Source organism: Carassius auratus, unplaced genomic scaffold (assembly GCF_003368295.1).
Source record: "Carassius auratus strain Wakin unplaced genomic scaffold, ASM336829v1 scaf_tig00002694, whole genome shotgun sequence".
NCBI lineage: Eukaryota > Metazoa > Chordata > Actinopteri > Cypriniformes > Cyprinidae > Carassius > Carassius auratus.
In genome coordinates, this window is record NW_020523474.1 from 1 (window position 1) to 21,317 (window position 21,317).

The window sequence follows — 21,317 nt, forward strand, 5'->3', positions numbered from 1 at the left end:
TTCGAATATGTGCAGCATTATATGAAGCACTGCTGGGCAAGATATGCGCCAGATGGCGCTGTCGTATCGTGTTGCCAGGTGCTCTTTTTATGAGCGAATTTGGGTCGTCTTTTAATCAGCTTGCTTATTTTTCCAGCGTGATCTGGCAACATTGAGTTTCTTGGCCTTACGAGTCAACAGCAGCTTCCTGAGTTCAGTTTCAAACACCCAGCTGCACAAAAATGTTATGTTTTCATTATCAGAACCGGTTTCCTTATCAGAAAATACTTTTGATTATTTAAAACCATACGTCCGAGTAGATATTTAAACTGCTTCCCAAAAGCTGGAAATTTAGGACTGAAGGGTCACATGACAGCGCGAGCTAGCGCAACTTGAGTCAGGATAACATTAGCCAGGCAGTCTTTTTAAATAGATTAAATCAATGACACGCGAAGTATATTCTTTGTTATATTAAATAATTATGCTTTTATGTGTTGCAATACGTGGTATGGTGTGTTAATACTGAATGCTTAGTCCAGTAACAGTTTGCTAGCCTACAGTGGCTAGCATTATTACTGTTATTCTTATGTCTTACAAGCATATGTTACAAAATAAAATAAATGTTATCTAAGCATTGCCAGTGCACCAAAGAAAATTGTTAAAATATTACCAATGTGTTCATTTACAGTGTATTTTTGTAGGGTGTAAAAACCTCAGGAACGTTTTTAAATGTATATGTACTACAATAAATATCGTTCCAAACAGTTTCACAGAGAATAGTGCTTGCAGATTGAAACGTTGTCATGGAAGCTTTTGTAAGTGATACTGTGATCTTATGGGAAAGCCTCAGCAGCTCTTACCCCAAGCTTCACACTAACTGCCTGCAAGTGCCATTCTTCATTCATCAACAATCAGCTAACATTCAGTCCAATTTATGTTGAGTTTCCAGTTGATATTATTTATCCACTTTGTTTCCGTTTTCTGTCTGTCTTTCATCTTTTTGTATGTTGTTTTTTGTGTGATTATGCATCCACATCCCTTCCCTCACACCCTTCCTCACCCACTGTTCCCCATCCTGACCTCTGCATTCGTATTCAGCTGGTCACAGAGTAAGTGCCTCTCCAGACCTCTAGTGCTCACGGTTTTTCTCAGTTTTTAGATAGTGCTTCTGTGTTCTCTGGCTGCTGGATCTAGCATGATTCCTCTTTCACCTTCAGTCTTGCTTTCTGTTTGCATTGCTCTGGGTTTTAGAATGCTCTTCATCAAGTCGATCTAATTTCTGTGGTCATCAAGTAGTTAATAATCTAATTTATAAGCTTGCCAGAATGATGAGCATTGAAGAATACTCTTCCACCATGTTGAGAAATATATAGTCCTGTTTCTAAGCATTACAGAAAACTTTTGTGGTTTTTATGAACAATGTGAGGTATATTTTAAACTCAAGCTAAATCGAGTATCAGTGAGACTTGGTCAAACATACTGATCTCATAAGAATATTGGCTGATGTTTGGAATGGGATACTAATGTACTATGTACACTGCTGTATTTTGCGGAAAACTGCATACTACTTTATTTGAAAAGTATGTGAGACTGTATGCAACAATGAACATTTTTAAACAGCAGTATGTTATTGTTGTATTGTTTGGTCACATGACCTCATTTATTCTGTGCACATTTATTCAGAGTCCCATTCAATAATATAAGGTATCTTTACAATGCAAGTTAAGGTTGCTCTGTGCCTGCTTAAAATTCAGTGTAAAAGGCACAATGCCATATAAATTCCTGACTAATTTGTGCCTGCTTAGCCTCTAGTATTAAAGTATACAGTTGTAATAGCGGTCTAAATGCATTTAATGCAATAAAGACACCTATATGGCATTTCAGAAGCTCTTCTGTGCCCCCTTTGCAGTGTAAATTTGGTATTAGAAATAAAAAAGCCTAGTTGCATCCAGTTTTGTGTCCAAATGTCAAAACTTGGGGCTGTCAGATAACAAAATATTGCATACTGCACCTCATATTGCTACATACTGCAGAAACAGTAAGGCTTACATTCTGAAATTGCATGTTTCTGTGCAGCTAGGTACTTCCTTTGAATTATTTTGCTAGCATCAAAAATTTTTTTATGTAGTTTGAATGTGTGTAGTATGAATTTAATCCACAGATACTGAATTGCCATTTTGGCATAGTCATGTGACCTGTCAGTTGTCACTTCACTGCAATTCACAAATCCTTTCCCATGGCCTCATGGGATATCGAAGTGTCCATCGAATGTGCACTTCAAAATCTCACCAGAATAGTAAGTCATCTAGGTACATTCCACTTTCTGTTTTATGAATGCCATGGACACACCAACTCTTTCACATACTGTTCGTTTGCTATATTGTAGGGAAGTGGTATGATTTCTGATGCAGCCACAGTGTAAGATGTTAGTATGCTATTCCCAAACATAGCCATGTTGTCTTCAAATGTTTAGCTGTGTTTTATTGAAAATCTGCATTGTGTAAGATCTCAATTTTCTATAGTACCAAGATTTGATTCTACTGAACAGTTTTTTAGGCTTGTATGCTCATAGTTTAATCTCAGCCTGTTTTAGGTTCAGCAAGTTCAGCTGAGCTAACGGTCTTAGAATCGGCTCCTTGTGCTCAGCTTGACCTAATTGCTGTCTGAAGAAAATTTTGCACATCAATGCATCAAATAGATTCCAAAGGCAAAACAATTCCTCTCCAAATGTTTTAAATTAAAGATTTCATTCAGACGGCAATGCTTTGCTTACGACAGCCACTATACCTCACTCTATGTGTCCAGCAACATAGGTTGGAACACTAACAAGTTTTATTTCGCCATTAGCTGGTCCTCGTGTTAGGTGACCTTCACATTCCCCACCGATGCAACACCCTACCTGCCAAATTCAAGAAGTTGCTAGTGCCTGGCAAGATTCAGCACATCCTCTGCACAGGAAACCTTTGTACAAAGGAGAGCTACGACTACCTGAAAACACTGGCTGGAGATGTGCACATAGTCAGAGGAGACTTTGATGAGGTGACTTAGAGTTCCTATTTCTGTTTTTCATTGTTTGTTTGTTTATGCACTCTTTTAACTATCCTCATTGCCTGTTTCGAAATTATAGAACTTGAATTATCCAGAACAGAAGGTGGTGACAGTGGGGCAGTTCAAAATCGGCCTTATCCATGGACACCAAGTGATCCCGTGGGGCGACATGGCGAGCTTGGCGCTGCTTCAAAGGCAGCTGGATGTAGATATCCTTATTTCTGGTCACACACACAAATTTGAGGCTTTCGAGAATGAGAATAAATTTTATATTAACCCCGGATCTGCCACAGGGGCCTATAGCGCACTGGAAAGGTATAACATTTACTTTTATAATCTCTGCATCGTGTTATATGCAATTGATTACATGATTTGTGATGAAATTGTCTCTTAACAGCAACATCACACCATCGTTTGTTTTGATGGACATTCAAGCATCTACAGTGGTAACGTATGTCTATCAGCTCATTGGAGACGACGTCAAAGTCGAGAGAATCGAATACAAAAAGTCTTAAAGATCACGGATACTGTCAGCTGCCTTCTTTCAGGATGCTAATCTTGTCATTCCCTCTCACCTGAACGTCACAAATGCTGTATCATAATGTTACGCTATATTTTAATGTAATATATAATACTGTTTATATGTCACCAGAATGTCAGCATTGTGGTTCAGCAGATTGTTGTTGAGGATGCAATCATGCTGCGTTATTTGCATAATGTTAGTGTGAATTAGTCTTCTAAATATGTTATGTGCCCTATTAATTTTTCAAGGCCCATGTTAAGTCATCTTTCATCAAATAAAACCCCACATCACATGAGCAGTGTCATTTTGTTGTTTTATTTTTTAAGAAAACACTGAATGCACGTTATTAAAATCAGTATTTTAAAATGTCTGGAACAGCCTTTTACTTAAAACTGGATCATCTCGGAGATGTTTTAAGACTAAGAATGATCTTGTTAGATATTTTTCACAAATGACAAAACAGATTGATGTGTTAGGTAAGGAATAGATAGTACTCATCATCGTCTTCTGATTCATTGAAAGACAGGCCACTTATGTGTCCTGCAAGATAAGAATCCATTTCAGTTGCCTCGCATTCAAAGTCATCTTCCCATGGACGTGATTCTGGAAATATAGGTCAGTTTTAAATAATGTTAAATACAGCTAAATTCTTTAAATAATGTAAAGATTTCATAATATCAGGATCATAAAGAATCCTGTATATTACACTATTTTTAGGCTGTAAAGCAGCAAACCTACCCCGTGAAGAAGCGTGTTTTGCAGTTTTGGTCTTAGTTCTTTTTGTTGAATGTATTGTGTTTGGCTTTGCAAATCCAGAAGACACTCTGTGTGGTTGTTAAGTATTAGAATCACAGCTATTTCTATTTCAGTGTTTCAACATTTTCGCAGGTGGCAACATTTCCTTACCTTTGATGATTGACAAGTTTAGGTAAAGTAGTTTTCTTCACTTTCTCTGAGGTCGAAGATCTCTTTCCACTTTCTTTTGTCCTGCTCGTAGATGTAATTTGGGAGTTTGTCGTGTGCTTCACTTGTGGGATGCGTGTTGACATCTGCAGCTTCACGTTCAGATGCACATTCGCATCTGGCACTAAATATGAAGTACAATAAATTATAAATTTCTTTGTAATGAAAGATCTTGCTAATACAGGCAAAATAAGTTCAGAGGCGTTGGTTCACCTGTCCTGATACAGCGGTGTAATACATTCATATAGTGTTGACATATTAGCTGCCGCATGTGCTCTTTACTGTAGGCCTCTGCGAAATTATACAGAAAACGCTTCTGTCCGGGTGTCAGGCCTGGGTGCTGAAAACAAAGTGAATTTGAATTATGAGATACTTGGCATAAGTTTCTAAATGACTGCTGAACCAGTCCAGATATCAGATGTATTTATCAATTCATTGCAATATATATATATATTTGAATATATTTTAAAATGCAATGTTCCAGTAATGGCAAAGCTACATTTTCAGCAGCCAAATTTTTTTTTTTTTTTTATGACAGCAATAAATTCCATTATTTATATATATATATATATATATATATGATCAAATTGTTCTTTGAAACGGCAATCGTAATATTTCACATTACTGTTTTACTTTCATTTTAATCAAATAAAGATATAGGTTTCTTTTTAAAAACTTTTCTAAAGCAATCTCTAATCATTGCGCACATTTTCCTGATAGTATATATTTCATGAAATACCTGTAAGAATGGAGCAGCAGCCATGATCTTAGGGATATGAATAGTTTTAGTGCCCCGATCTTGTTCTGGCACTTGAACAGTTGCAGGTTTTTGTATTTTATGTCCAAATACTGAGTTTGTTTTGCCTGGATAAAAGGGGAAAATTAAGTCCATTCACTGAATATTTAGTTACAGTTTACGTGAGAAATATTAATACAAGTAATAGTTCCCAGAAAATCGTTAGCTACACATATGACAGCCGTTCGTCTTAAGAAGGTTTTTAGAATGCCTGTTTGGTCCCACTCAACTGGGTCAGAGACTCTGGTTACTCTGTCCAAATTATACAGGTGTAATGTTTCGGTAATTTACACATATTAATATTACTTCTGTATCCATATGGAAAAAGACAAACTTAGTGTACATGCTGTTGCAGATGTACATACTGTATTTACAGTTGTATACAACAGGAAAAATGCAAAAGAGCTGCTGTAGAAATGCAGAGACGTGATTCAAGATTTTATAATTTTAGGATAGTACAACAAACTTACCAGCGTGCACATGACTAAGACCAGATGGCCTGTCAAGGGAAATATTATATCACAGGAAATATAATCTATGCAACAACAACACAAAGTAATTTGCATAGCCGTTGTAAAATATTCAAGGACTTAACGTACCTTAAAGGCAAAAACGACTTTCTGTGGTACAGACGACTTTTATCGTTGCTTTCGAGGAATTTCACGTGTTTTTTCATGCCGGAATGTTACCGTTACTTGAACTGGGGCTTGTAGAATATTTACAAGCGATATTAAATGACCTGTAATGCCATCCGATACTGAGCGCGTTTCCAGTGTTTTGACCTCTACAGGCTTCCGTTGGTGACAGAAAAAAAAAAAACAGCATGGCTGCTGTAGATATTGTAAGATGAACACATTGCTGAGGCAAATTTGGTGAAATAAGTTAAAACTACATACTGTCTAGTGCTGTTGGAGCTGGAGAATTTACAATGCCTCGATACGCGCAACTGGTGATGGGTCCTGCCGGAAGTGGAAAGGTAATTCAGTACCAGGAGGACTAACTTAGTTGCGTTAACATAATAAATGATACCCAATAGTTATTTTTTTTATTTTTTTGTGTGCATATCTATGCTGAAGAGTTAAATATAAAACACCAGTCTGGTCTGTTTTGCTTGTAATTATTTTAGCCTAAGCATAATACTTGAACCATTAATATATCGATTCTTACTATGGGTTATAGTGATGTATATACTGAATTCGAGTTGTTCTCTGTATTTTCAGAGCACTTACTGTGCCACAATGTTAGAGCACTGTCAGGCCCTCAATCGATCTGTACAGGTGGTGAATCTGGATCCAGCTGCAGAGCATTTTAACTATCCTGTCATGGCAGGTCCGGAATCAACAGATACACACTCTGAGCAGTTTATATCAGAAGATTTTTAGGATCATGAGAAATAAATATAGTCAAAGGTTCTCGAGCATTTCACTGGTATAGTCTAATGTGTAGTCACTAACGGTGTCATTATTTACATTGTTTTAATTATTTACAATGAGTCGAGTAAAATAAAAATAAACTATAATAAAAAATACATGATTTCGGTATTTATTAATTTTTAATAATACATTTATTATTAACTTTTAAGATAAAAAGTCAAATAATAAATTACCTTTTAATCAAATATTATAAGGGCAAAAAAGAAAAACATGGATGAATCATCTACAATAAGATGTCACGCATTTAGAAAATAGATAGGTGATGCATTTGGATTTCATTATAATTTAAAGTTAATAAGTCTTCTAATAAATATTGACATTAAATATAAAAAAAATACAAAAGTCATACAATTTGTATTTCATAACTATGGTTGCAACTGCTCTCAAATCCAAGGTAGATATAGAAATAGATAAAGATATAAACTTTATTGTCAGACAATGTCTGAAATATTTGTGTAACAGTTTCTTGCACACTACGTTGTTACAAACAAAACACAACATTTCACTGTAGACATAGACACACTAAATACGATATAAGAAAAACACCTCAAGAAATGTTTTAAGACATTTAATATGTTCTGTTACAATTTTCACCGTACGCAGATATTCGAGAATTGATCCAGGTAGATGATGTTATGGAGGATGACTCTCTGAGATTCGGCCCCAACGGAGGTCTGATCTTCTGTATGGAGTACTTCGCTAACAACTTTGACTGGCTGGAGGAGAGTCTTGGTCATGTGGAGGACGACTACATACTGTTTGATTGCCCTGGTAAGAGCTGATGTCCCAGATGTATGGTGCTGTTGAGGATTGGCATGGAACGATACCGAGCATTGTGTCCTCTGAACTGCAGGTCAGATCGAGCTGTACACGCATCTGCCTGTAATGAAGCAGCTCGTGGAGCAGCTGCAGCAGTGGGAATTTCGTGTGTGTGGAGTCTTCCTGGTTGACTCACAGTTCATGGTCGAGACCTTTAAGGTGATGTTTGGCAGACGGCAATGATAAAATATTTAAAATATATGATTTTATAAAATGTATATATTATAAAATATATGTATTACAGTGTTATAGAATGGAAATTAACTCTGATTTGGCAAACGTGACCAGGGCCATGAACAAATGATTAAATTTGTAAAATCTTTTCTTTTTTTTCTAGTTTATCTCTGGAGTTATGGCTGCTTTGAGTGCTATGGTGACACTAGAAACCTCACAAGTCAACATAATGACCAAAATGGATCTACTCAGTCCAAAGGCTAAGAAGGAAATGGAGAAGTATGTTCATGTAATGCGATCCACTTGTAATTCACTTTGTCTTGATTTAGATGACATGACAGTGTGTTCTATTTTATTTTTAGGTATCTGGACCCAGACATGTACTCCATGATGGAGGACAACTCTGTAGCTTTGAGAAGCAAGAAATTCAGGAAATTAACCAAGGCAATATGTGGTTTGGTAAGTTACAAAAAATGCTGCCTCCTGTTTTCATTTTTTTTTTTTTTTCATTCTGTGTTTAATTACTACGATGGCACTGTTTTCTATAGATTGATGATTACAGTATGGTTCGTTTCCTGCCTTTTGACCGCACGGATGAGGAGGGCATCAACATCGTCCTGCAGCACATTGATTTCTCCATACAGTATGGTGAAGACCTGGAGTTTAAAGAGCCCAGGGTTTGTGCATAAAGTTACTGCCATCTGCTATGAACTGATGTTTGATTCCAAGATATATTTATAAAGCTTGTTTATTACAAACAGTTGTTTAGACTAAATTACTTTTAGATTACAACAAAATTAGCAATTTGCACATTAAACTGCTCTATTTTTTTCCCCTACAGGAAACTGATGGGGAACCCAGTAACCCAAATGTTGATGAGTTCTTCCAAGACAGAGATGATTCTTGAGCGAGAGGAGAGATCATACTTCAAAGACAGATAGTTTTCCACTAAATAAGAGTTACATTTATTTAAACTATATTTTGTGTCACTTTCATTCATAATATCATTAGTTGAAGGATGCAACCATAACCTGTGCTATGCCTCAGTCTTTGCAGAGTTTTATAAAATGTAATTTATTTTTTAGAAGTGTGTATTTATTTTTGCAGTAAAAACATGGAAATGGAAAATGTGGTGTTTTCTTTTTTTTTTTTTTTTTTATCAGTTATTAATTGTGTCATAACCCAGTTGCATAAAAGTCTTAGACAGACTTTGACAGAGACGAGAGAAATAGTTGATCGTTATCATGAGATTGTTCAATAGTGGACAGTTATATTTGCCCCCAGTCATGAATATTTGGTTATATCCTTGTTAAAACCTAATGCCATAAAAAAAAAAAAAAAAAAAAACGTTATTTTATATATAAGCACAACTGAGAACTGTTATCCTTCTGCGCCCCCCAGTGGTTATGTCCGGATATTTTACTCAACTTCCTGTATCGGTGTTAGGAGCTTTTTCTTTTACTGTCTATGGTTAGGAGGGACAGCGGAAGCGGCGGACCGTAGCGCTGACATTCATTTTTTTGCCTGTAAAATTTTTTATATATTGTACCAAAATGCCGGTAAGGAATCATTAAACTTAACGATTGGCGCAATTGTTTACGTTCTGGGCAGTTTGTTGTGCCACGTTTTAGATATTTTAGCGTTATTAGCCATAGAGCTAACATACATCATATTACTCTGGCCATTTTTCTACAAATGTAACCGTTTTATAAATACACATTATATATAATATTATTATTGCCAAGGATGTACATGTAGGTTTTAGAAATATGTTGTCCGAAACCGAATTTGTGCTTCTCTCCATCATGCGAAGAACTTGATTTTCTTGTTTACATTAAGCTCAGTGATCGCTGAATTTCGTTAAACGTTGGTCGCCTTTAAAACAAATTTGCTATATGAAAGGAATCTTACTAAATAGCTCTTGCCTCTTTTGTAATTTTCTACTCGCTTCAGGCTTACCACTCAAGCCTGATGGATGCAGACACCAAACTGGTGGGGAATATGGCATTACTGCCCCTTAAAACACAGTTTAAGGGTCCTGCTGCTAAAGAAAGTAAGAACGTTTGATTTAAGACTCTCCTGTGAGATCAGAGTTGTGTCTGGTTGTTCCTTAAATGGTCATCTTTAGTAAAGGGTATTTGACAAATCCTCTCTTCCTTCATGTTTCCATATTCAGCCAAAGACACAGACATTATTGATGAGGCCATCTACTACTTCAAAGCCAATGTTTTCTTCAAGAACTATGAAATTAAGGTAAGGTGGATGACCGTACAGCGGGCTGGCTGTGCAGGAGCCCGAAAAATGCACTTGCTTGCCTTAACTTGCATTATATACATATGTAATCAGTTGTAATTTAACCTTAACTGTTGAGATTTTGTATTGAAGTGTTTTTTTGTTTGTTTGTTTTTTAAAGAATGAGGCTGATCGGACTTTGATTTACACCACTCTTTACATCTCTGAATGCCTTAAGAAGCTCCAGAAGGTAACTTTTGAAGAATAAAAGCTCATTGTATATTTCAAACGTTAAGTGTTGAATTGTTTATCAGGTTTTTTTCATTTTCCTCATTGTTAATGCTTCTTAACCTCTTCAGCTCTGCAGCATATTTTGAATTTTTTACAGAATTAGGCATACCAGAATTTAAAAGAGAGTCCTACTCGCATACTTTGGAATAAATTGATACAAATGGTCTCATTTGACAGAAAACTCTCTGAATTTTAAAACATGGGTAAAATATTGCATATTTTGTATTTTATATGTTTACAATACTGTGATAAACACTGACAAAAAGTCATATTTTTATTATTATTTTTTATTAAGTTTTTATTTAAGAGTCTGTATTTTAGGACTTGTTTGGTCTATGTCGCTTCAGACAATCTCTTTTGATTCCACTAGGTGGCATTAAACAGGAGAAAAAAGAATTTTTTTGATAACATCTTCTAAGCAAAAGTTATTTAGCTTTAATAGAAAGGAGGCGTTAGGCTCTCCAAGTGTACTTTTACAGTCACCATTTTTGATTACTGAAACCAGCAAGCATACCTGAACTTAAAAGACAGCCCTAACCACATACTTTGGAATAAATTTATAAAAATGGTTTCATTTTACAGAAAACTCTCTGAATTTTAAAACATGGGTAAAATATTGCATATTTTGTACTTTATATGTTTACATTACTGTGATAAACACTAACAAAAAGTCAGATTTTTATAATTTTTTTAATTACGTTTTTATTTAAGAGTCTGTAATTTAGGACTTGTTTGGTCTATGTCACTTCAGAAAATCTCTTTTGATTCTACAAGGTGGCATTAAACAGGAGAAAAAAGAATTTTTTTGATAACATCTTCTAAGCAAAAGTTATTTAGCTTTAATCGAAAGGAGGCGTTAGACTCTCCAAGTGTACAGTCACCATTTTTGATTACTGAATCCAGCATAGCTGAACTTAAAAGACAGCCCTAACCACATACTTTGGAATAAATTTATAAAAATGGTCTTATTTTACAGAAAACTCTCGGAAGTTTAACACAAGCACAAGATATTGCATATTTTGTCTTTTGTATTTTTACTATATTGTGATAAACACGGAAACAAAGTCAGATTTGTATTATTTTTTAAAGTAAGTTTTTATTTAGGAGTCTGTTATTTAGGACCTGTTAGGTCTATTTCCCTGCAGAACGTTTCTTTTGATTCCACTAGGTGACAGTAAAAAGATAAAAAAATAATTTTGTTGATAACATCTTCTAAGCAAAAGTTATTTAGATTTAACCAAAAGGAGGCGTTGGAGTCTCCAAGCTCTGTAGCTTTACCTGAAGAGACAGAATGTCTTATGTCTCCAAGTTTCCTCAAAAAACTCATGTCATGGAATAAGCAAAATAAGGCAAAGTTCTGTTCTTGCATTTTATTTTACACACACACACACACAAAATAAGTATCCTGACTTGCTGGCTCCCATTCTTCACCACTGGATGCTACAACTGCAAAACAAAACAAAAATGTATAAATTTACACTGCAATCCCAAAATACATGCTAAAATGACATACACAAAAATAATCCAGATATGCAAGTAACAGAAAGAGGAAAATAATGATTACACATACACAAATCCATGAGTATGTATAAATAAATGAGAACAACCCTTGCATATCTTATGTATATGTGAATTGCATTCATGTGTTCGTTGCGTGTGTGTAATTCAAATATGTAACGAACACATGAATGCAATTCACATATGCATAAGATATAAAAATGCACAAGGCAGTACACGTATATATAATATTGATAAATAAATTCATGCAAAAACAAATTAGCATGCAACTAACGAAGGCAACCGATGAATGCAATTCGCGTATACAAGAAAGACATAAACTGCACAAGGCAATACACTTATGAATGCAATCGATGAATAAATTAATGCAATAATAATATTAGCATGCAACTTACAAATGCTTGATACAAACAACGTATACTTACTCAAAATCAGGGTCTTCTCCCAGTTTGTAAGCAGCTTCTCTGACCGAGTCAAAGCTAGCTAGCCTCGCTGCAAGTTTCAGTGTCGGACATCCGATCAAACTCCTCCAAAGCCGCCTCCAAACCAACAAAAAACTTTCTTGAAGTCATTTTTCAGAGACATATAACTCTAACAGTAATAAAAGCACGCAATAATTCGCTAAAACGCTATCCAAAATCACAAAACAAACTTCCGATCAACTCATCAATAATCATCTGCGCCCGCTTGCGCCGTTTTCTTTAGTCCCACCTCCTCAACTTTGGAAAGGAACAACTCGGGCTCTGAATGGTCTAGAAGCTTGATCGATGTGTCTATGGAGAGGGGAGGCTGTCAGCTTTCATGACATAGGACGCACTGCGTGATGACGTCATTGCAAGTCGAAAGGAATCAAAGAGAGTCAATACAAATACTGGTCATGTTTTACGCTGCTTTGCATGTTTTGATCTGCGCATCTGAGACATATTATAGTGCCGTTTAGCCATGCATGCTCACAGACACACGAGAATGCTCTCATTTTGAAGAAAACAACCTAATCTAAAAGCTGATATAGGATTTTAGGCTAGTATGTGAGCACAGATGTAGTTATCAGCGCAGAAATATGACGCATACGTTTGCTTGTTCACATAAGTAATTTCAGTTTTTGTGATTCTTTTGAAAATTATTATTTGTTATGTCACTGTAATGTATAAGATCGGTGAAATAAAGTACACAGTGACATTCCTGAGAGTGAGAGCTTTCATTTGATGTGTGACTTGTCCATGTTTGGTGAGTTTGTGTGCTATAAATATGAAATATGAACATTATTCATCTGATTTTCTCAAGGGGGGGTGGTTGTGGAAGAACGAATTTATACCTTATTATTTTCTTTTATGTAAAATTAATGCAAATACCATGGGACTTGCAAGAAAGCAGAGGTTCTACGCTTTCAAAAAATACCATATATGACTAGTTTTGTGCTTCACAGTTTATAGATTTTTAAAAAATAGTATTATGACCTCCCCGCGGACCCACCGGTGGGTCCTAGGGCGTGGCCAGAGTTCAAGAGGTTAAGTAACAGTCTAATAAATGATTCATAGTGCAGTTCAAGAGGCCAAGGAGAGAAGGAGATGTACACGCTGGGAATTACCAACTTTCCTATCCCTGGAGAACCTGGCTTCCCTCTGAATGCCATGTATTCTAAACCCTCTAACAAACAGGAGGAAGGTATGGCACAATGAAGTCAAAACTTATCTGGGTCTGGTTGATTTAAACATCCACTAAGACCTTCTTTACGATGAGTTTATTAGAAGTGTTATTGATGCTTACAGAAAAGATCTAGATACCGTGTTTTTCTCCTGGACAGAAACGATGAGGGCTTACCTGCAACAAATCCGGCAGGAGACGGGACTGAGATTGTGTGACCGTGTGTTCGACCCTCAGACAGACAAACCAAGCAAGGTGAGGCATATGGAAATATATGCAGTCAAATCAAGGTGATCGACAAAAGCAGGAGACGGTTTTTATAGGCATTTTATTTTATCTAGTTATTTAATTTATGGGCACTGTGACAGTTTTCTCTAAAGTCTTGTTACTGAAACGCAAAAATAAAATGTAAGTGTAAGGTTAGTTTTTAGGATGTTTTTTTGACGAGGCATACATTTCCTTTCAATTTCTTTGATTGTTAATACAGACTAAAAAGTTGCATAAAAACAACATGTTTTGTTTCAATTTTGTTAGTTTGTTTTTCTTTTTTAGTGTCTTGTGCATTTTGATATTATATTCATTAAACATAAGCCCTTTTTTTTACTGTAATACAATTTAAACTGAATTGTTGATTGAGAAAATATTTAGTGCGAGGACCCTATTGGAATTGCTCCAATTATTTTTATTTTTTTTTTGCATTCTAACATTTTTTTCATGACAATTTAGCACATTGCCTGTAGAAACTGAAATAACTTTTGAATATTTCAATTTTTTGAGATTCACCAAACCATTATGATTGTCTTATATGAAAGGCTTCAATGTGATGAAATTGAACTCGATAATTTTCCAATAACATTCCGATATCTGTTTCTTCTACAGTGGTGGGTGTGCTTTGTGAAGAAGCAGTTCATGAACAAAAGTCTATCTGCGCCTGGCCAGTAAGAAACCACCTAGGATCTCTTGGTATTTCTGCGTGGATGGATTTTTTGATGTCCGTTTTTTATCTTTATGTGTATGCAAGCGTGTTTGCCCTGATTCTGTTGGATATTTTTTACTGGTGATATCAAGTATATTTGATTTCGGGCCTGTCATATACAACAGGAGCCGGTCAAATAAAAATCCATTGAAGAGAAACCGCATCTGTTGTGAATGAATGAAGACGTAAGAAAATTTAAAATGAATATCCTGTCATCATTTACTCACCATTAAGCACAAAGAAGATATTTCGCAAAATGTTGGTAACCAAACAGCTGATGGTAACCATCGACTTCCATAGTATGGAAAAAAAAATACCATGGAAGACAATGGCTACCATTAACTTTTGTGTTCAGAAGAAATTCAATATAGGTTTAGAACTTGAGGGTAAGTGGCAACAGCATTGATTGTTTTTCTTTTTGGGATGGACGATGCCTTTAAACTTATTTAACTAATTTCCTACATTTTATTTTAGCCTTATTTCAATAGACAAAATCATTTTTCAGATTCAGTAGTTTCATAACAACACAATAACCGTAGTGTGCAATGATTTCATAATAGTTTTATTTATACGAACTTATTTAATAGAATAAATGATTGCTGAAGAAAGAAGTAACATTTTTGTCATTGCTCAAAAATACTGCCAAGCACCACACAAACAGGAGAAAATAAGTTTCACACCAGTAACACTCCACTGAATCCAATCAAAATGTGACCGAGACCAACTGAAAATGCACAACTTATTGCTTAAGTCTTTTGAACATTTAAATTACATTTGCATTAGTACTACGCAACACCAAACAAACCTCTCTCACACAAGATCCTAAAAGCTGTGTTGTCAAGAATCGTATGCACCTTTAGAAGATACTGAGGTAATTGCAATTTACATGACTGACAAGACATCAAAAACAGGACAGAGGCAAGACTAAAAGAGAATGAAACATAAGGACAAACCCTAGATATGTAAGACAAATGCTACATTTTAATGAGCAATTAAATGATAGGACCTTAAGGGAACAGAAGAGTGAACAGGATACAGTCATAAATGAGGTTACAAAACTACATGTGAGGGGGGGGCATCACAAACAAATGACTGATAGAGCTATGGTACAGTACATCATATTTACATACACAAAAAAATACAGCTTTTGAGCTTACCATTTATACAAAAAAATATTCTCTGTCTCTCATGCAAATATCTAACTTTTTGGTTTGTCCAAAAGAGGATTCCAGCTCAAAAACCGACTAGACGTTGAGACGGACTTGACATCACTGAATACAATTTTCCTTTCCAATAGGAGAACAGCTTAAGGCAGCAGAGAAAGAGATGGCCCTTTGAGAGACATCTGCGGTATTGTTTTGTTTTGTTTTTTAAGGGAATAGGGCTGTCAGTGAGAAGAGAAATCTGACCATCAGCCTCTACTAGTACCATAAACGCACAAAACACGCCGAAATTGCATAAAAGACGGTTCAAAATTGATGGCTCAGTGGCAGATAAAAAAAAAAGCGAATCAAAACACAACATGTCATGCAGTACATTTCACCCTAATTAAGATAATAAATAATTCAGACACACTAAAAGGTGGAGGGTAATTGAAATTAACGAAACGTGCTAGAACTCACACATTCAGATAAAAAATATTTATATATAATATTTTACGGTGACTTTTATATCCCTAAATGGTGCAAAACCAAATAACTGGTGACTAAAATATATGTGATCGCCTATTAAGTTTGTAATTTATCCAGGGGGCTGGTTAGAATTCAGTTTACGCGATGAAGCTTTGCCACTCATAAATGTAATTCAACACATGATTAAACCTATTAAATTGATATGAGCTTGTCATGGGTTTTAAAATCAATGCCAAAATAAATCCTGAAATTGACTTCAAGATATGGAGATGGAAACTGATATGTACTGAACAAATGTAACCGTGATGGAGCATCTAGTCAAATGCCATTTCTTGGCTCTTCCTCACACAGCGGGCAACTTTCCTCTTGAACTCACCGTTGGGATCGTCTCGCCATTCTTTCTGCAAGACAGACACAAATGAGTTTCAGTCATTGCTTCAGAAGGACAAAAACATGAATTGGTATTTCATTGAAATAAACTGACATTTTGGAGTGGAATTAGGAAAAAAATGCATGTTTGACTTGATTTTATAAATCAGGAATTGGATCTATGATGGTCATAACTGTGACTTTTTGATTAATTTTCATCCAGGATGTGGATGCTTAAATGGTAATGCTTCTATTTAAAATCATTCAATACTTGCCATTAATGATGCAACCATGTTTACAATAATAATGTGTTATAGTAATGTATTTTTGAGGTGCCAACATTTTTGAAAGGCTGAATTTCTTCTGATCATATCCCAAAAACATCATGTTCATTTAGATATCATGGTGACTTTTATTATAAAACGTGATTCAATATATCATCACAAATCAGTAAACTTACAGCAGCGTCCACATTGGCTGGCGAGTCACCATTTGGATCAGCTAACATGGAGATCACGCTAATCATGATGGTCTCTACAGTGTGGATGGGCAGCCAACGCTCCTCAGGTTTCTCATAGCCAAATTTGTCCTCTCCCGGCTCATGTAGGATGGAAATGCAAACATCTCCGTTCTTCGCAACTGGTTAGAGATGATGAATAATATCAGTGGCAGCCGCTATAGGGGACAATGATTTCACCGACATGCACTCACCATTAGGATGCCAAATCTCTGTAATAAACTTCATCTTGGGAGGCCGAAGTGGGTAATCATGAGGGAAAATGAGATGTGCCTTAAAAAATCCACCTTCGCTGTAAAAAAAAAAAAAAAAAAGTGAGTAAACGGTTTGGTTAGAAGTGATCTGAGCTTTCAGAAGACTAGATTAGTCAACCGGCCAATCTTACAGCTAAACCCAAACACCACATGGCTTGTAACAGGATTGGTTACTTACAACAATGTGTCCTGAGGGCCGATCACGACAACCTCCCACTGATAGATATCATCATCATCAATCAGACCAGCAGAAAAACCTTCCACTGGGTTTTTGTTGAGCTCTGTAAGATGTAAAACAGACACATTATTTAAATCTATATTAAATTAATTACATTATATATATATATATATATATATATATATATATATATATAAGTTGGTAAGGTATATACATGCTGAGGAAGAAAAAAAATAAGACATATTTGTAAATTATAATTCGTTTCTGGCAATACTGAATATTAGATTACATTTTCAGCTAATTGGAGCTTAAGTTGCATTTTAAGAACACTAATTAACTAATAAGTTTTACCTTGCAAAATCTCTGTTTTCATAATATACATTTATAATACTGTGATCACTTGAAGAATTTAAGACGATAGAGGAATAAAGATGTGTATAATGCATGTAATTGTATAAAATAAGGCAAAAAAAATTTGTTTCTTCATTTATATTTCCTAATTTGTCTACTGCATACACGTGTCAACTGATACTATGAACAGAAAACTAAAATAATCTTGAAAATGTATCTTATTTTTATATACATGTATGAAAGGTTTAAGCTTTATGATCAAAATGTTTACACCTCACCAACTTATTAGGCACTAGCATGCTAGCAAATCCTTCTGACCTTTTTACTCTACAAGTGGAAATACGAAGCCCATAAGCTCTTACACAAACACTGACACACTGCTTTTCGTTACACACTATGTAATTTTGTTAGTACAGATAGTATAGATAAAATAATAACATAATGTCGCACTGCTCACGCTAACAGTTACGTTAGCCACCTACCTGCTAGCTGTTTTCGCAGAAGCAGGGCCGATTGCTCAGTCATTTTATTTCAACTAATGTTAACAAAATAAATAGTATCTTCAAACGAAAATTGGACGAAATAAAGTCAGAGAAATCAATGTTGGCAATCAAAGTTGTTCGACACGCAGCACTTCGGCAGTGCGTATTTGATATCTGTTTCTCATGCGCCGAGAAGCGATACATGTGATACTGGCACTGACCTCAGGGCTGTGTGTCACTAGCTAGCTGCCTACTACAGCAGTTTTGGGCGCGTTTCGACTTATGGATGGCCTAAAGTGCCGCACGCGCCCATGACGCTCAAATTTGCTGTCTATGTAGATATCTCACTAGGTTTCGAAACACAGCCAAAGTAAACGCGACCAAACATCCTTGTTGATCAATCTGCAAAAAAATATAATTTATTTTTAATATAATTTAAAAATACGTTTTTCTAAATGGTGAATAGAAGACAATTACAAATGTGTAGCGCTGTTCTTATTAACTAAAACTAAAACCTTAAAAAAAAATTGGTAATTTAAATAAATCTTATGTAAGTAGCTATTAGATGAAAATGTAAAACTTTAAAACGTATTAGAATGATTAGAATTAGAAATGTTGCATTGATAACAAGTCGAAGTAGGCTACTAAAATCACTCAAATTAAAACGGAAATAATAGGAAAGCTAAAGAAACGAAATATAAAACGACTAATAAAAAAGTAGCACAAAAATGTTCGTTTAATTATAACACCAATGACAGTGACATGTTTCCTGCAATGACAAATACAATACACAAGGGGGCAGTAACTGCTCACTTACATTTTCTCCCAAAACATCCCTAGGTAAAAGACACTTAGTAGTAGACATTTCGTGGTTTAGTTTAATTTTATTCACTAATAAATTATAAATAGTATAACATATGCTTCTTAATTTGATTACATATCTTAATATGTCAAAACTGTGTCTTCAGATCAGCCCGAATCAGTGAATCTGAGTCGATTCTCAAAGCCTGGCCCATCCAATATCTTGAGAGCTTTACAATCCTCCTGACATGCCAGAATCTTACATTTGCTTTTTTACAGAACCATAAAAGGCAAACATTTGGCCCCCAGCCCAGAAACTGTTACCAAACATAGACTGAATATGGGAAAGAGATGTTAGCAACTACATTCCACATCCTCGAAACTCAAACAAGGGGATGGGCTTCTGAATAAACAGCCGTGCTCAGGTGACAAAAGGAGGACTTTGTGTACTCTTCCTGGCATGTTTTCTCTGATGGCACACACGTTGAGGAACAGTTTACCTCTCAGATCTGTCTGTCTCATGGTTACCAGAGATTTGTCTTGTGCCTTATCTTTTGTTGACATGTTTAGCATGCAACTGTCGACCCACTGTATTACACAGAGAAGCAATGGTACACTGAATACAGTGCAATCTTATGGAAACATTTGACTCTTCTCATGAACTGTTGGATGCTTATTACTCATTCAACCAATCCATCTCATCTTTTGCATCCAACAGAAGAAGGCATCTGTTCAAACCACCATGACTTCTATACAAATCGAAAAATGCTAGTTATTGGTTAACAATTCTGAATAGGACAATTAAACCTCATGTATTATTTTAAGAGACTTGTAACTAATTGGAAGTCATTAAAGACATAAATCCATAAAATGCATTTAAATCTTGCAAACAGGATGGGCCAAACATCTTGACACTTCACTGAGATGCTGACCTAGTGTCTCTTTCTCTCTCAAGCCTGCTGCAGTTAATGTGTAAGTCATGAGGTGTGTAATAAATGTGCAATTACTAGCTCAGCTGACCTTTCAGCAAATGGAATTGCAATACAAAAGGGAACATATTTTGCTTTAAGCTTACTGGAGATGTTATAGCAGTTTATGCCTATGTATTTCATAGTTTGATATTCATACCTTCTTTTTGAAGCAATAGTTCAAATAAAAAAAAAATCTAATTGACTGAAATCTACTGATATACTGAGTTTGTTTTTTTATCTGAATAAATTTAGCATTCCATCACTTGCTCACAAATGGAGTAAATGGGTGCTATCAGAATAAGAGTCCAGACAGCTGATAGAAAACATCGTAATAATCCACACAACTCCAGTTCAACAATCAGCAGTTGTGTATGAACAATTGTGAAAGAAACAAGTCCATCATTAAGGTGTTTTAACTTTAAATTGTAGCTTCTGGCTAAAATACAAGTCCATTATCCATAACCCTTCCTTCAGTGAAAAAAATCTATCCACCAATGTCAAAATCAGTTGCTTGATCTGTATATATTTCTCTCCAGATTCAGATGACTTTTCCACTAGAGATTTATCCACATTTATAAAAGTAATAAATAAATCAATAATATGGATAGACACACAGCTTTTCACATCACAATTAAGTCTTTAACTGATGGACTGGAGTTGTGTGGATTATTTATGGATTACTGTGAATGTTTTCATCAGCTGTGTGAACTCTCATTGTGATGGCACCCATTCACTGCAAAGGATCCATTGGTGAATAAGTGATGTAAAGCTAAATTTCTCTGAAACTGTTCTGATGAAAAAGCAAACTCATCCACATCGTGGATGACCTATGGTTGAGCAAAAGCTCAGGAGATGTACATTTTTGGGTAAACTATTCTTTTAAGGTTTGCAGATATTTTAACTGTTTCTTATGTGAGCACCCAGGTTTCCATAACCTCTTAAGTTCTTTGATTTTTCTGATTTTCAACCATTTCAGATTCAAAACATTCTATGCCTTATGAGCATACAAAACCTTAGCAACTACATTCACTTTTATTGCATTTCAGTCCTGGAAATCACAATTTTAAAAGGATCAGACATTTCAATAAATGAACTGACCATGAGAAGCAGATAATGTATTTGATATGTTATTTTATTTTACATGGTAATGGTATGGTATAAATTATATGGTATATAGTTTGAAACTCTACATAGACCTAATCTGAGAACATATCTGGACTGTCTCCTCAGCCCTCAGATATTTTCATCTAGAATAAACCAGTAGAGAACAGGCTAAATTGAGGTTAAAGTGTCATGATATGTATAGTGTCAGTCAGGGAAAATCACCTGATTTTTCTGATTTTCAACCATTTCAGATTCAAAACATT

The 21,317-nt window shown here is 35.4% G+C and overlaps 5 protein-coding genes and 1 long non-coding RNA gene across 6 annotated transcripts; 3 read left to right on the forward strand and 3 right to left on the reverse strand.

Moving 5' to 3' along the window:
• Nucleotides 1–161: 161 nt before the first annotated feature.
• LOC113070005 (vacuolar protein sorting-associated protein 29) lies at nucleotides 162–3,845 on the forward strand. The gene is made up of 4 exons (XM_026243152.1): nucleotides 162–224; nucleotides 2,827–3,018; nucleotides 3,107–3,342; nucleotides 3,425–3,845. Exons 1-4 carry the CDS (start codon nucleotides 222–224, stop codon nucleotides 3,540–3,542), a joined length of 549 nt encoding a protein of 182 aa, XP_026098937.1. The 5' UTR covers nucleotides 162–221; the 3' UTR covers nucleotides 3,543–3,845.
• On the reverse strand, nucleotides 3,843–6,105 carry LOC113070004 (protein FAM216A-like). The gene is made up of 7 exons (XM_026243151.1): nucleotides 5,909–6,105; nucleotides 5,780–5,808; nucleotides 5,253–5,377; nucleotides 4,727–4,853; nucleotides 4,457–4,637; nucleotides 4,289–4,374; nucleotides 3,843–4,153 (listed from the first exon to the last, which is right to left on the reverse strand). The coding sequence occupies exons 1-7, from the start codon at nucleotides 5,983–5,985 to the stop codon at nucleotides 4,023–4,025; spliced, it is 756 nt and encodes a 251-aa protein (XP_026098936.1). The 5' UTR covers nucleotides 5,986–6,105; the 3' UTR covers nucleotides 3,843–4,022.
• A 17-nt stretch (nucleotides 6,106–6,122) lies between these two features.
• Nucleotides 6,123–9,008, forward strand: LOC113070003 (GPN-loop GTPase 3-like). Its single transcript, XM_026243150.1, has 8 exons — nucleotides 6,123–6,285; nucleotides 6,530–6,638; nucleotides 7,346–7,513; nucleotides 7,596–7,720; nucleotides 7,899–8,014; nucleotides 8,098–8,194; nucleotides 8,284–8,412; nucleotides 8,577–9,008. The coding sequence occupies exons 1-8, from the start codon at nucleotides 6,238–6,240 to the stop codon at nucleotides 8,640–8,642; spliced, it is 858 nt and encodes a 285-aa protein (XP_026098935.1). The 5' UTR covers nucleotides 6,123–6,237; the 3' UTR covers nucleotides 8,643–9,008.
• Nucleotides 9,009–9,144: 136 nt separating this feature from the next.
• Nucleotides 9,145–14,557, forward strand: LOC113070006 (actin-related protein 2/3 complex subunit 3). The gene is made up of 7 exons (XM_026243153.1): nucleotides 9,145–9,294; nucleotides 9,689–9,788; nucleotides 9,912–9,988; nucleotides 10,149–10,217; nucleotides 13,315–13,441; nucleotides 13,581–13,675; nucleotides 14,300–14,557. Exons 1-7 carry the CDS (start codon nucleotides 9,289–9,291, stop codon nucleotides 14,360–14,362), a joined length of 537 nt encoding a protein of 178 aa, XP_026098938.1. The 5' UTR covers nucleotides 9,145–9,288; the 3' UTR covers nucleotides 14,363–14,557.
• Nucleotides 11,614–13,240, reverse strand: LOC113070008 (uncharacterized). Its single transcript, XR_003279844.1, has 2 exons — nucleotides 12,202–13,240; nucleotides 11,614–11,704 (listed from the first exon to the last, which is right to left on the reverse strand). It is a non-coding gene; the product is annotated as an uncharacterized LOC113070008 (long non-coding RNA).
• Nucleotides 14,558–14,937: 380 nt separating the features above from the next.
• LOC113070007 (ubiquitin-conjugating enzyme E2 G1-like) lies at nucleotides 14,938–18,414 on the reverse strand. The gene is made up of 5 exons (XM_026243155.1): nucleotides 18,179–18,414; nucleotides 17,346–17,448; nucleotides 17,108–17,205; nucleotides 16,857–17,035; nucleotides 14,938–16,428 (listed from the first exon to the last, which is right to left on the reverse strand). The coding sequence occupies exons 1-5, from the start codon at nucleotides 18,219–18,221 to the stop codon at nucleotides 16,342–16,344; spliced, it is 510 nt and encodes a 169-aa protein (XP_026098940.1). The 5' UTR covers nucleotides 18,222–18,414; the 3' UTR covers nucleotides 14,938–16,341.
• Nucleotides 18,415–21,317: the final 2,903 nt, after the last annotated feature.

Coding starts and splice junctions, on each gene's coding strand:
- LOC113070003 (XM_026243150.1), top strand. CDS start 6,238: ATGCCTCGATACGCGCAACTGGTGATGGGTCCTGCCGGAAGTGGAAAG. Junction 7,514..7,595: donor CATACTGTTTGATTGCCCTG/GTAAGAGCTGAT, acceptor TCTGAACTGCAG/GTCAGATCGAGCTGTACACG. Junction 7,721..7,898: donor TCATGGTCGAGACCTTTAAG/GTGATGTTTGGC, acceptor TTTTTTTTCTAG/TTTATCTCTGGAGTTATGGC.
- LOC113070004 (XM_026243151.1), bottom strand. CDS start 5,985: ATGAAAAAACACGTGAAATTCCTCGAAAGCAACGATAAAAGTCGTCTG. Junction 5,809..5,908: donor AAGTCGTTTTTGCCTTTAAG/GTACGTTAAGTC, acceptor TTCCCTTGACAG/GCCATCTGGTCTTAGTCATG. Junction 4,375..4,456: donor AAACTTGTCAATCATCAAAG/GTAAGGAAATGT, acceptor ACAACCACACAG/AGTGTCTTCTGGATTTGCAA.
- LOC113070007 (XM_026243155.1), bottom strand. CDS start 18,221: ATGACTGAGCAATCGGCCCTGCTTCTGCGAAAACAGCTAGCAG. Junction 17,449..18,178: donor TCTGCGAAAACAGCTAGCAG/GTAGGTGGCTAA, acceptor TACATCTTACAG/AGCTCAACAAAAACCCAGTG. Junction 16,429..16,856: donor CAGCCAATGTGGACGCTGCT/GTAAGTTTACTG, acceptor TCTGTCTTGCAG/AAAGAATGGCGAGACGATCC.
- LOC113070005 (XM_026243152.1), top strand. Junction 3,019..3,106: donor TCAGAGGAGACTTTGATGAG/GTGACTTAGAGT, acceptor TCGAAATTATAG/AACTTGAATTATCCAGAACA. Junction 3,343..3,424: donor GCCTATAGCGCACTGGAAAG/GTATAACATTTA, acceptor GTCTCTTAACAG/CAACATCACACCATCGTTTG.
- LOC113070006 (XM_026243153.1), top strand. Junction 9,789..9,911: donor GGGTCCTGCTGCTAAAGAAA/GTAAGAACGTTT, acceptor TTCCATATTCAG/CCAAAGACACAGACATTATT. Junction 13,442..13,580: donor CTCTAACAAACAGGAGGAAG/GTATGGCACAAT, acceptor TCTCCTGGACAG/AAACGATGAGGGCTTACCTG.